Source organism: Bicyclus anynana, chromosome 10 (genome assembly GCF_947172395.1).
Source record: "Bicyclus anynana chromosome 10, ilBicAnyn1.1, whole genome shotgun sequence".
Taxonomy (NCBI): domain Eukaryota; kingdom Metazoa; phylum Arthropoda; class Insecta; order Lepidoptera; family Nymphalidae; genus Bicyclus; species Bicyclus anynana.
Genome location: NC_069092.1, coordinates 8,613,470 through 8,628,556, shown reverse-complemented (window position 1 = coordinate 8,628,556; position 15,087 = coordinate 8,613,470). Strand labels below are relative to the sequence as shown.

Here is a 15,087-nt window from a genome sequence, read left to right as displayed (position 1 = left end):
TGGACCGTTATTTTAAGCCTAATAACAAATGAGAGACGTGTTTGTTATCGCCTGGTGGTGGTGATGACGTCAATGTGATTAAGATTTTGTCATACTGATATATTGTAAACCAACTTACAGATGTATATTTAATAGTAGCCAATACTGAACTATAAATTTAGAGCAGTACATGATTGTGCAAGTAATTTTATTCGCAAAGATGCTTATCGAATACCAAATTCGAGGTAATGGAATGTAATATCATCATAGTATCAAAGTATCAATTAACCATTTAACCATTGACTGGATCAACTGTGTAGCCGTCACTGACGGGTAGATACGTAAGTCTACCTTTGATTAGTTGTTTTGCTAAATAAAATAATGAGTAAATAGTCGAGTATTGAGTTGCTTCTAGAATTAATTTTGTGTAGTAGGGAGTTGTAACTGCAGCTTAAATACTGCTAGGTGAAGCATTACTCCTGACTCCTTTAAAATATTCTTAATCAAATCGCTTTGACAATTCGAGAAGCGGCTTACGCCGTACCACATATACTTATGAACACGCTCTAGCAAATTTCTAGTTTCCTTCTATCTAAGCAAGCTTACCAGTCAGACTGCCGAACATCGGGTGAATCTGTTCTTGACCCCAAAAAGAGGTCATAAGGTTAAGTGATTGGGTGTTATGTTACAGCAGTTTTCATTTACTTTTGGCAGAGTACAGTCATGTACACGACGTCCGGAACATAGTAGCAAAATAGATGCAATATAATTATATTATCTTGACATGTGCTTGACAAGGGGATCAACGTCCCAAATTGGTGCTTTAGAAATCTTAGGATTTGCTATTGCAATGTAATTCAACATACGCTTTACTAAAAGGTGGCCACTAAGGGTGGTCAAATAATTGCGGATCGTATAGACTAGAAATTGCTGATTCATAGGTTAGTATGCCGTGATAGGCCTGCATGAGCTCTGTCTTCGATTTGGACGGCTAATGGTTCGAATCTGGTATAGGCATGTACCTCTAACCGTTCAGTTATGTGTCTTTATAGCTTAATCCCTCTAATTCTGAGAGGGAACTCGTGCTCAACAGTGAGCCGAATATAGGTTGTTAATCGTTTGACGATAAAACAACTTAAACTTAACCGTAGTAAAGTTGCAACAGTCACGGAGCTAGTTACATGGCACTGCTCACTAAATAAACACCTTCCGGTTCTAGGTGCTGAGAGGAGACTCGTGCTCAACAGTGAGCCGAATATAGGTTGTTAATCGTTTGACGATAAAACAACTTAAACTTAACCGTAGTAAAGTTGCAACAGTCACGGAGCTAGTTATATGGCACTGCTCACTAAATAAACACCTTCCGGTTCTAGGTGCTGAGAGGAGACTCGTGCTCAACAGTGAGCCGAATATAGGTTGTTAATCGTTTGACGATAAAACAACTTAAACTTAACCGTAGTAAAGTTACAACAGTCACGGAGCTAATGACAGGGCACTGCTCACTAAATAAACACCTTCCGGTTCTAGAAGAAACACCGATACTATGCTTAGGTATATATGAACAACGAGCAGCACACATTGGCTTCCCAGCAATACTTCATTAAGCGTTCTGCGCCGCCCAGGTGGCCTGCTAAACTTCTTGAGTGAGCTCGGTTGGCTGAAGTGACTCCAGTGAGGACCAACATCAAATGGACCGTTAATATATTATAACTAATATTCAATTCACACCCACAATTCCAGATTTCCAGAATCTTCGACACATTTATAAATGTCGCTCGGTTGACGTGTCTATCGGGAGCTTAAAGTAGATTTGAAGGTCCTGTAGGTCCAGGAAGATACCACAGATCTGTTCTTCAGTTCTGGCCTCTAATATACTATTGATTACCTCGGGGCTATTATTAAAATATGCCTCCGCACATGTTTAGGTGCGACAGAACCTTGGGCATTAGAAATTGAGGTGGAAACACGTCATTGGCTACTCTGCGTGATAGTCCAGAGAGCGATAACTGGGAATTTCACAAGCGTTCCGAGACGCAAACAGTACTTGGGAATGCTCAGGTCCCCATTTGGAAAAATTAGAATGGCTGCTTGAGGAAGCGAGTGCCATTTTGGAATTCCACTCAGGCGAGACAAGTGATCTGCTTCCTCGTTGTAAACTCTTGGTACAAATATATGATGAACTGTACGATGTATTTTGTGTAATTTCAGCAGATCCGGAAGGTAGTAAGGTTCAGCAGTATCTGGGAACTCGTTCGTCCTTCGTTCCGTAAATATGATACCGCAGTTTGGTTGCCAAACTACAAAAGTCGGGCTCAGACCTTGCATTTGTAAAACTTTTAGTACCTACTGCAAGCAATTCCTTTTGACTACAATGAAGATTACTCTTCAACTTAGCCCAATGTAATTTGTCATTTCTCAACAGACGTAATTTGTCTACATGTGCGCCCCACGTAAGATATGACGCCTCGGTGACCATATTATAATGGGTAGGAGGAGGCAATTGGATTGATGATGGATCCTTGTGATGTACAAGCCCTCATTGCAGTTCCGTTAAAACTGGTTGGGGTGATAGTACGATTTTCCTTGTTGTATGGTTGATTCAGATTCGATGAATCTGGCGTAAATTTAACCTCTTGCGAGGAATGATAAAATTTGCAAAGTTCAACATTCCCGCTAAGCTTTGTAGATCCTTTAGAACGATTTTCGTCTTGTCTATAATCTGGCTACCATTCCTTCTATTTTCGTGCATATCTTTATAGTTTAGCCGGGAACTCCATAATCTAGGTACTCCAGTATCTGACTGCATTGTGGAATGGGTTTTGTATAATTAGTTTTCCAGCCCAGATGTTTTAATATGTTTACTGTGAACATAGCATGACTCTCTAGAACTTGGTGACGTTGGTTGACGATCAGATAATCGTCTAAATAAACAAGCACTCATAAGCCTATGTGATTACGTAGGACATTTTCAATTCAATTTGTCACCGACGTGAAAAATTTCGACACCAAACTAAGCCCGAATAGTCAGCAGTTCATTTGCAGTAGGTAGGTAGCAGTTCATTTGCAGTAGTTGTTGTTGCTGGTACAGAAACCGTAAAAACCGTCTATTGGCACGTGAAAGAAATTACGCCTTGTTTTAAGTGTATTTTGAATATCCAATCATACGTCGTATGAATTGGGGTATTTTCTGCTTACTGATTAGTCAGAATAAAGAAGCATAGATGTTTCAATTTCAGGCTTCCAGATTGTGTATGGGTCTAAAACTTATGTTTTCTTTTGGCACAAAGTACATCGGTGATAATCAGCTTTGAGACGGCGGAACCGTCGTCAAAACCCCTTCCAACTTCATCTTTTCTACAGCTTTGCTCATCTTTCTTGAAGGAGACGTAGCTTATGAATTTATTATGTAACACGGCTAAAACTCACGTCATACTACGTCGTAGTATACCCGACTAGTTTCGAAGCCATACGGGGGCTCATGAGCTGGTTCTTGCAACGCGGCACGATACAAACAGATTGAATAGGGCCGCAAGTTTCAGCCGTGTTTCATCATAAATCAATATGAATACCACTTACGATAGCTTAAATTCCAAGAGGCGTAGCTTGTATGCTTTTGTAAATATGTGATCTGGTACACCTATTTGTTTTCATCGGTCAAGATTCAGGATCAGCTGACCGGTACGGAATCGACTCGGTGAGTCAATATCCACTAGTTTTACCTCTCCTATCCCGGTGGGATGAGGGAGAGCGCAGTGCGTATTGCCGTAAGCATCTCATGGTAAGGTTTGCCGCCGAATTCCTTTCTCGAATTGGGTCTTGGAACATGCGATTGCGTCACATCAGGTTTTTGACTCAGCATATGGCTGTCACGTTTTTGAAGGTCCGTGAACAGTAACATTTCTTTTAGGAAGAAAAAGATAAATATTGATCGGTCTGCGGTGCAGAAACACGATCCATTTCACGCGGGCTTTTCTTACTCCCCCCCCCCCCCGCTTTTTCAAGAGTGACTGTAATTTTTTCAGACTCGAATAAGTTTTGGCATGATGGTGGTATCCCATTACGAAGACTATTAGTGTGAAGCTAGTGCTTAATAAAATATAAAATAGACTATATTCCGAGTTCATTCAGTTCCGCTCTGTGGCCGCAGACCAGCTAAAGAGCATCATTTGATATCAATAGCTTCTAAATTGTCTTTGACTCACGTCAAAAATCTTCGTAGATCCCATTCCAATTGTTTATTCAAAATAAAGTTTAAGGCTACAAAATGCTTACTCTGCATTGCCCAGAGTGTGAGGTGTCATACCGCTTTACCTCTTTGTTTGCCTCAAAATCAGTAAATCCTGAACTGAAAAAATTCTATACACAAGAATAGCGGACGTTACGCTGATTAATATCGTCAATTTGCAAGTTTTCTTTCAGAAAATTGTAAGAGTATTTTAGAAGGATAAGGATTTACAGTAGTTTTCGGTTCATGTTCACTAGAATGATCACTAATATGTTCACTAGTAGTGGAGCAATAGTGTTTATTGGCCCCAATTTGAACTGGAACTGCTCAGTTTTGACTTTCGAGAAGGCACTTTATTTGTATTAGAACAACGTGATTCCAAAATACCTTTGGTATTCTCTAGATTTTCCATTACGATTTAGTAGTTGTAGGTACCTACCTTAAAATGTATTATAATATTTGTTAACGTTATAGTAAGTTGTACAAAAACCAACAGGTTAAATTAATAATTTTCCGTAGAAAGAACAATAAAATTATAACGGTAGGTCGAACATACGTTCAAAAACATCAATCTAAAAATATAAACTTTCTAAGTCGATAAAAACAAAAATAAATTACTTTCGAACGGCATCGCCGTTAACAATATTGCAATTTGATTCATAATCGAATCAAATATTCTGAAGAAGTTATTTAATGAAATAATACTTTCATCTATATCATGCATAAAAAATATGAACTTTATGGTGAGTAATAGAAAAAATAACTTTACATACCATAGCACTTGTACTAACACTTGTACACCTTAAATCATTTTTAAATACCTTAATAATGGTAGACGCAAACACTTTTAACAAAGTTTTTAGGAAAATTAAGTATTCGTTATAATATTTAAAACACTCACAGGTCTTGTCACTTGTACAATTAGCTACCAGTCCTTAGGACTGTGTTGACGGGACGGAAACAACGACGTCAATGATTCAAAAAGCGCCTACTAAAGACAAGGCGACCTCTGCTGGTGGTGGTGGAATGTGTGAAAGAGAAGGCAATAGAAGGTAGAAACAGAGAAAGAAAGGGACAGAAACACGGGTGTCTCTCTCATTTGTTATTAGGCTTAAAATAACGGTCCAGTTGTTTAATATGTACTTACTTGAAACACAGAATAGAGAATGATACAGAATGATTATTTACCAGTCGCGCGGTGAGGTCGGTAAAATCTTTAAAAAACAAACGACACAAAGGAGACGCTTCCTTGACATCCGCGTGTACAAACTTTTTTCATAATTTATATTTCAAGATTTAACACTAACAACAATCACATCAATTAATATCATTACAGACTAATAATCAATAAATTAAATATAAAAAATACTACATATTATTTCTTTGCTTATTGTAAGCAGTTTTTAAAATATTTAAAACATAAGACGGCATTTTTCTTGAATATTAATGAAAATTACTGATGCGACGCTTTGTGTCGTACTGACTCGAGAATGTATTAGTTTTTAATTTGTATTTGGAGTTTCTGCATCACTGACGTGTTCTGTGCACTCTATCTGCCTAGTATTCTTTAATCTGTGACTTGGAATAAATTAATTTTGACTTTGACTTTGATTATGCGCGAAGAATTTTACTTCTTTTAATTGATTTCGATAGATAAGTTGTTAAAGTTTCTTAGAACAACCATTGCGCGTAGTGAATGAAGTTACTCCCTAGATTTCTTGTTTTTTCGATAAAAACTCTCCCGTCTACGATGTTCATTAAAATACTTTCTAAATATACGCTGTATAATTACAAAGAATAATTACTGTTACTGAGAAACTCTCAAATTGTTCTAAAATTAGGTAAGTTGTAGATACTGATATTGAAACAGACTTTTAATAACATAAGTCCCTAATTTTTTAAGTTTTAGATTATCTGTGGAAGTTTATTAATGTGACCAATAAAATCAGAAACTTTCAATATACATTTGCATTATGAATGAACTTGATAAGATACGTACTGTCGTTGAAACTTCGTAACTTGCTGTTAAAGACTAGAAAAAAAAAATATTCATTAGGTAACTAAAAAAGCTCCTAAGGCGACTTGACATTTTCACAAAATCTTGACAAATTATATAAATGCAAATATGACCTTACTCATGAATGAATCTATTGGTGAAAAAAAGATATTTTATACTATAGATAGAGCACTAGCACATCAAAACGAAGGCGGACAAAATGTGCATAAATTGTTTTAATTTCATTTAGTCGCTTATTAAACAACGAACGTTAAATAAACAATGCCTACAATGTCGCTGTGTGCAGAGGAAGTTTTAAACCATATCTACATAAATTTAAAAGGGAATTTAAACACAAAGTTGTGAACTCAGTGGTGTAGCTAATACGTATCTATAGTATAAAATATCATTGAGTGATAACCACATTAAAATCCGTTCAGTTGTTGAGTTTATCGCAACAGACAAACAAACAAAAGCGGAGGACTTTATCTTGTAATATGTATACATTTAACCCGAAATCTACTAGTGAAAGAATTATGACATGGAAATATGTGAACCGAACTATGTTCATGAGATCACACGCAATCCCTAATTATAAAATAATTAACGGATTGAATACGTAACTGTCGAAGTAATTGATATATTATTATTATCAATATTCAACAAATAAATAATAACTAACAGTGATATCAATTGAGTTTCGGGGTCAGTTTGGATCGTGCCGCGATGCAAGAATCGGCTCATGACTAAGGGCCCCGTATGGGTTCGAAACTAGTATCTATACTACTATATACTAGCCATACAAGCAAGTCCTCTAACTCCTATTTAGTAGCTTTGTAGACCTAAGCTACAAATCCCTTCTCCTAAAGGATAAATTCACTATTTAATTCTTTATTATCAACCTATTAAAATAAATATCAGCTGGCCTATTCACTAATTTGGTCTTCAATAATAACCTATTGAAATTAACTTCAGCTGGCCTATTCAAGTAATAGTGTTACGTATATTTTGCATGCATTTTGCATATGCAAAAAAAAATATTTTCTTTTTTCTTTTTGTTTTTATTTCGTCATTTCATGTTTCATGTTTCAATTATTATACTCGTAGATAGATAATATAAGGCACATCATTATTGTGTATGTGTGTGTGTGTGTTTTATTTATACATTTTAATTTTATATCTTAATTTGTTGAAACACTTTTATTTGTTTAGCATAGTCCTATTATTTAGCATATTAATTCAAGGTTGTTTGTTTTTGTTTTTAATTTAAAGGTATAATAATATATACTATAATAATATAGTATACTATAATAATATGGTATACTATAACAATATAGTAAAATGTCACTGTGGCTATGTATTTCCGTGGTGTCACCTGGATCGAGGTAGCAGCTGAAAATCAACGCCGCTAGGCCAAGTACTTTGCTTGGTTTATGCGGCACAATTTAATTTAATACTCTGATAATAATATTTTTGATAAAAAAAATAAAAGAAAACAAGCAAAACAGAAACATAAGAAAAAGTAGAATACAAAAGGCGGCCTTATCGCTTAGTAGCGATCTCTTCCAGGCAACCTTAGGCTTAGGAACTTATTAGGACAACTGTAGGTGGTGTGTACGTAATAATAATGTACATATACATACATACATACAAATAACTACACACTAATACATAAACCATAATACACAAATTATACAATAATTATAAATATCATAAAATAAACTAATATATATAATATATCATTATGTCGTATGATAAATATGCTGAGCTGTTACCTTTTTTCAAGGTTGTGCCAAACATAACGCAGTGGTTTTTGATGCTTCAACTACTTTAGTTTTGATTTTCAATTGATCAGGTGGTTGAAGCATCAGACACAACAATAGTGCTTACTTAGGCATTGTGGTGTATGGCACAATTTTTTAAATAAATGTTTTGACGTGACAACGTCTTATAAATTGGTTTGCCGGGTGACACTTCAAGAAACTGCGTTACGCTCACGTTATGCGCTCACAATGAGAGCGAGTGAGAGGCCCGCGTCCCTTTCACTCGGGCATGGTTAGCCCGCCTAAGAGCGAGAGAGACAGACATAAAAAGTGAAAGGCACGCGTTCCTTCCACTCGAGCACAGTTAGCCCGCCTAAGAGCGAGAGAGACAGAGCGAGAGAACACCGGTTCAAATTATGAATATTCACATTAAAATTATTTTACCACTCAAAGAGTCGTTGTCACGTAAAACTTTCGCCCGTATACCGACTTTACAGGCAACCAATTTTTTTCTTTCTTTCTTCTTCTATATTTCTATACTCACTTCTTTGTGTACGTATCGGAGTAGAGAAGGCTGGGAAGCGCCAGCAGTGCGCTCGCGAACCAAACCGTGAGCAAGACGGCGCGAGCGACTCTGCGGCTCAGCCTGTGTTGCAACGGCCTCACGATTGCCACGTATCTAAAACAAAAAAAAAAATTGATCTAGTTCATTGATTCCCAAAGTGGTCCACGGGAGGCCCCTTGGGGGTCTACGTCGGCGTGCCCCATGGGGATCTACAATTCGTGAGCCACGAAAATTTATCTGGTTTTGTAGTGGTTTCATACCAAATGAGAAGTTTTCTAAACAAAATACATAATTATGGATTGATTGGTTAATCAACCCATAATTATGTACTGCACAAAGTAGACATCAAAAAGTATTGGCTGGAATCACTTTTTGATTGGCAAACTTTACTTTTTTTAATTAATAAAGCATTTTGAAATTTAAATTAAAATTAACTTTTCATCCCGGCAAAATCCATGGTTCCCACGGGATTTGTGAAAAACTGAATTCCACGCGGACCAAGTCGCGGGCGTCCGCTAGTTTTCCATAAAAGAATTCTCTATTAAAATTAACGCTGTTTGAATAATTTAAAGTTCATTAAATTTCCAAAATTAATCATTTGGGCCAAATATTAACATCAAATAGAATTCAATCACAAGGAGCAGATTGAGTATATAACGGATGTAATTTAATTAACAAACGTAATATTATCATTAGAGCCGTGATAGCCCAGTGTATATGACCTCTGCCTCCGATTCTGGAGGGTGTAGGTTCGAATCCGGTCCAGGGCAAGCACTCCAACTTTTCAGTTATGTTAAGAAATTAAATATCACGTGAAGGAAAACATAAAGAGGAAACCTTCATACCTGAGATTTTTTTTAATTCTCTGCGTGTGTGAAGTCTGCCAATCCGCATTGGGTCAGCGTGGTGGACTATTTGGGCTAATAACTCTCATTCTGAGAGGAGACTCGAGCTCAGAAGTGAGCCGAATATGGGTTGATTGGGTTGTTGAACGATGAAAATGATGAATATTATCTTAACTACCAAATAGCTAATCAGCAGAGATTGTTAATTTCAAGAATACATTACCATTTATGCTCATAAATTTCAAGGCATCTTTATAACAAATACCTAAATATTGGATAGAAGCAGGAGTTACTTTGCGGAAGTTCATCATGAATTTATAATAATTTATTTATTTTGCTATTATCCGCGAAAAGCCGACGAACCCATGCAACAACGTCACCGTCACGAAACCGGAGCATCCTCCGGAGATGTTGCCTCTTCAACGTGCAATTGTAGAGTCATTGTACCATTAATATTCTATAATAGTACATTTATTTATTCTATAACCAATAGCTTTTGCAAAACACAAAAAACATTGATTTATGCTTTGACTTTCATTATTGCAATTCTCTGATGGATCTATAATTTTTTTAAATAAATTATTACATCCTTTGGTATATTTCGGTATAAAGTTTCGAAGTAGATTAGTTACAGACACAGAATGAAATAAAAAAAATATGTGACCATAGTCAAGATAAACATAAAGTATAAATAATTAATATAATTAAATCATTAAGCAAACCAATATAATACTACATGTATAGAATAAGTGTTTATACATCATTTTATGTTCCGCGGTTACGGCCTAGAGAATAACACGTCCAATACTAGTAAGCACATTCTATTATGACGTAAATTAATCTTATTAATTGTATAGAATCATTTAGTATATAAGATCTTAGGTATTGTAAAAATTTATGCCATTATAGTATAATACACAACCGTGTACACTCCGTGGTTTCATTTATACCAAAACACGCAAGGTTGGTCTGCCCGAAGACCAATCGTAATAAAATACATTCCTCTTTATAATATTCGTGTATTATGTAATAGAGACAAAATCTTACACTTAGTTATATCTATGTACTAAGTACACTGACTCTATACTTATTCGCATTTAATTGTAAAAGCCATTCAGTGGGGAAACATGTAACTGACAGTCCAAAATGGAGCTTTAATTTGCATTGATGGCTTTTTAAGGTGTTATAACATTGAAATAACGACGCGAGTCGTTAACGACGGGCTGTTTTGGGTTTGTCATTTCCAGAAACTAATTATCGAAAGATTGTAACTTTACGAAAACATTTTTAAAGGATTTTGAGGTTATAATAAACTAGCGGACGCCCGCGACTTCGTCCGCGTGGAATTCAGTTTTTCACAAATCCCGCAGGAACCATGAATTTTTCCGGATTGAAAAGTAGCCTATGTGTTAATCCAGAGTAAAATCTATTTCCATTCCAAATTTCAGTCAATTCACTTCAGTAGTAAGCGTAAAAGAGGAACAAACATACTTACACACTTACAAACAAACTTTCGTCTTTATAATATTAGTGTGACTATATACCTACCTAAAGATTTTAAACCAAGATTGCTTGCACGTTTAAGAAAACTTTTGGTCGGTATGCTGTTTTTGCGTAAGATACCAATTGGTAATCTAAGATGTTCGACGAAGTAGTAGATAATATATATGTATATAGATAAGATAATATCAAAGATGGAAGTAAAAAGGCCAAAAACATAAAAAAAAACACTACGTTGGAAGGAGGATGTAATAAAGCTTGCGGTAGGTAGTCTTCTTTAATTAATATTTGCTTAATAATTACAAGAAAATGAGCATTTAAGTAACAAGAATTGGATAACTTCATCTTTATATAATATATAATATAAACTCATTAACCTATCATGGATTCTCTACAGAGTGTTTCTCATAATTAGGAACACGAGCTAGGACAAAATCAAAGGGTTAATAAATTAATAAATTTCAGACCCTTGTGAACAATGTGAAGAATTCTTCATGATTCATTAAATATAATGTTCTTCCTTACTAATACTAAGAAAAAACTATTGAAAGAATTCTTCATGATTCATTAAATATTATGTTCTTTCTTACTAATACTAAGTTAAGTAATATTTTATTCTATTTTTTTTTATTTCTTATCCTACATAATACATAATTGTTGAAATTAAGCCTAACCATAGTGCTACATAAACAACAGTTGGTTTTACTGTGAACTGGTTTATTTATTTCAATATAATAAAAAAAGATTGTGGCAACAAATTCAACGCGCCTTTTGTTCTGTTTCAAAATGTATTTCACGAACAAAAAACCTTTTCTTGTAACTTTAGGGCTAGTGATTGGTGGTCTAGACCTAAAAAAATATATTGCACAGATGTGTACATACGATCTAATTTCACTTTATATATATTCATTTGGGAAAAAACTATTACCTTTTTAGGTAGCCTTAGTTGAATCTTTTGTGTACATTTTTTTCCAAATTCTACCTTTAATGTATATGCTACTTAGGTCAAAAGTCAAAATTCATTTATTTCAAATAGGCTTAGTTTACAAGCTATTTCGAAACGTCAGGTAATAATAATTATTCGAAAACTTAAAATTAAAGCTACGAGGGTTCCAAACGCGACTTGGTCCGAGAAGAGCCCACAACAAACTCAGCCAGGTTTATCCTTACTACTTACGACAGCAGCATTGTACCGAAATACTCAATATTAGTGATTACAAATCGTAACCACCAGTTCTTGTGCGTGTCGTCACATACGACACGTAATTAGTGGGGCAGTGACTAATCACCACCAAAGCCTATAACCAGACATTAAGTTTGAGCAGACTAAGAAGTGATTACAAAAATAAGAAAACTAATGTCAAACAAAGATATGATTCACAACATTTGTCAAGACAACTTAATTAACAAATCAAACTGTAACCAAAATAAGACCCTAGAATGGCAGAGAATAAACCTTGAGTGAAGTCACGCACTTGTAAACGTTGTGTGTAGGGTTAAAGGATCCTTTGACTGTTAACAAACACTCCCCTTTTCCACTCAAGTCACTCACCCCACCTATCCCAAGTAACCCATAAAGAATCACACAACAAGAGATGTGGACGGCTCGAACCCCACGAGCACACTGAAGCCGTCCGTACCGCAAGTCGTTGCAACGCGGCGATAACTTATATGCCAATGTATCCTCAACACATTAATGAATTTTTAAATTTGAATTTACAAGTATTTGTTAACTTATTTTTCTACGACTTAATAATGCTCATGTATAGCAAAAGGTTGTTATATCATAAGAAATGTATATATAGTCCATATAATACGAGTATGATGGGATGAAAGACGGGCAGAATGTTAGTCATTAACTAATTGTATAAAAAGAGGAGTTTATTACGAGATCGCCCTTAAAACCTTCATAATAATCCATTTAAAAGCCTTAAAAGGTTTGGAATTATTATGGTATCATTAGGATCCTTACATAGCGAGTAACACGGTATACTAAACAATAATTTGTATTTTAATTAAAGATACATACCTTATATATACCTTATACCTATCTACTACACTTGTGAATAAAATCTAGAAAGAAAGATAATGTGCGTAGTACAATATTTCTAAAGGAACAGATTAAGTACCTATTTATCTTAGTTAACTTACAAGAAACACTCAAATGAGCAAAAAGGCATTGTCTGTTATGTATAGAGGGTGTTGTTTTATGAACGTCTAGAACGTGATAATTAATTATTAGCAGCCTGGATAACAACATCTGTTGAGTGAAATGAAGACTAACTAAACTAGTCTATCCAACGAACAAAGACGATGTAATTATATTTTAATTTATCAGTTTAGACGAGCGCTTCAATAAGACAAGTCAATACAAGACAAGACAAGACAAGACAAGACAAGACAATACAAGGCAAGACAAGACGCCTACCCATACCACCATGGGAGACCATACCATGGGAGACAAAAGAACGCTCATTTAGATACCGCGATAAAATCGTAAAGTATACTACAGCCTTTCTCCTCCGTGGCGCTGTGGTATGCGCGATGGATTATCAAGCTGGAGGTCCTGGGTTAGATCCTGCTGAGCCGATTGAGGTTTTCTTAATTGGTTTGGCTGGTGGGAGGCTTCGGCCGTGACTAGTTACCACCCTACCAGCAAAGACGTACTGCCAAGCGATTTAGTGTTCCAGTACGATGTCGTGTAGAAACCGAAAGAGATGTGGATTTACATCATACTCCTAAGTTAGTCCGCTTCCATCTTAGATAGCATCATAACTTACTTAGGTGAGGTATTGGTCAAGGGCTAATTTGTGAAGAATAAAAAAAAGTCAAGTCTTTTTTTGTCTTTTCAGACATACGATTAAAAACGTTTTTATCGCAGTGCATGCTAAACATTACAGTGGTGTATTTCCGAGCAAGGTATGTCACAAAAAACCACTATTTTGAGTATTTTTTAGATACTGGCGGCAATAAAACAAAACAGCCCTAGCCGTCGTCGTCGATTCTCTTTCTACGATCGCTAACGCTTGGAAAACTAGAAAAATGTATGGGAATGACAGATCTTGATCACATGACCTGTCGATAGTAAATGTCATTCCCATACATCTTTTTACTTTTCGAAGCGTTAGCGATTGTAGAAAAAGAAACGACGTGCCACTTGGCTAAGGGGGCTGGTCTGGAAATGAGATATCTACGTGATATTTTTCTTTACTATTGAAAATTATATACAATCGAACATACGCCCTCAGCGTTAAAAAAACTCAGAATCTAGTAGGTACATCAGAGATCGTCAAATATAAATAAAAATTTTAATAAAAAAAATACAACCGACTTCAAAACCTAAAAACGTACCCACTAAACTAAAAAGTGAAAAATAACATATGTTCTACCTGCTGATCAGTTTGAAGGCGGTGCTAAACCGGTGATGTATTAATTCAAGCCATGTGAGAATATCTTATAGATTTAGATTTTGCAGACAGTGTTGTTTCATGTGGTCCTGTCAGAAATGGCTTAAATTAAGACAACACCGGCTTAAGTCGGTTAAAAAACAACTTAATTAGTCGTACATTTCATTTTAATTTCGTGCAATTATGAAAAAATCTACCTTACATAGGGACATTCTGTATTAATTAAAAAAGGTTCCATGGGAAATTAAGCAACTCCTACCTACACGTCTAATATCTTGTTTATTATTCTGAACAACACTTATACGTTGTAACAAAAGGTTTATTTTTAAATTAAATGTGCTCAAAAGCATTGATATTTTTCTTTCTTGGAAATCCTTTTTTACCTTATTCAAATAAAGTTCATAAAACGTCGGATAACAAGACATTGTAATACATGTTATTGTTACGAGTATTTCAGGTATTTCAGGTAATTCATTTTTTTCAGGTAGTTAATTCATTTTTATGTAGCCAAATGGCAAAAACGGAACCCTTATAGATTCGTCATGTCTGTCTGTCTGTCTGTCCGTCCGTATGTCACAGTCACTTTTTTCCGAGACTATAAGAGCTATACTGTTGAAGTGGTAGATGTATTCCGTGAACCGCATTAACATTTTCATACAAAAATAGAAAAAAAAATTATCTATGGATAGGTCTTCAAAAATGATATTGAAGTTTCCAATAACATTTTTTACTAAACTGAATAGTTTGCGCGAGAGACGCTTACCAAGTGGTAAAATGTGGCCCCCCTCCCCTTTGTAACATCTAAAA

The 15,087-nt window shown here is 35.4% G+C and overlaps 2 protein-coding genes across 4 annotated transcripts in view; one reads left to right on the top strand and one right to left on the bottom strand.

The window, feature by feature from the left end:
- Window positions 1–15,087, top strand: part of LOC112042933 (mediator of RNA polymerase II transcription subunit 4) — a 121,588-nt gene that overhangs the window by 10,624 nt on the left and 95,877 nt on the right. The window lies entirely within an intron of this gene.
- LOC112042932 (tachykinin-like peptides receptor 86C) overlaps window positions 1–15,087 on the bottom strand; it is a 112,322-nt gene that overhangs the window by 41,495 nt on the left and 55,740 nt on the right. For all 3 annotated transcript variants that reach the window (XM_024078146.2, XM_024078144.2, XM_052883886.1), the window contains one exon: window positions 8,508–8,642. In XM_024078146.2, coding sequence (XP_023933914.1) covers window positions 8,508–8,642 — 135 coding nt within the window. The remainder of the gene's footprint in view (window positions 1–8,507; window positions 8,643–15,087) is intronic.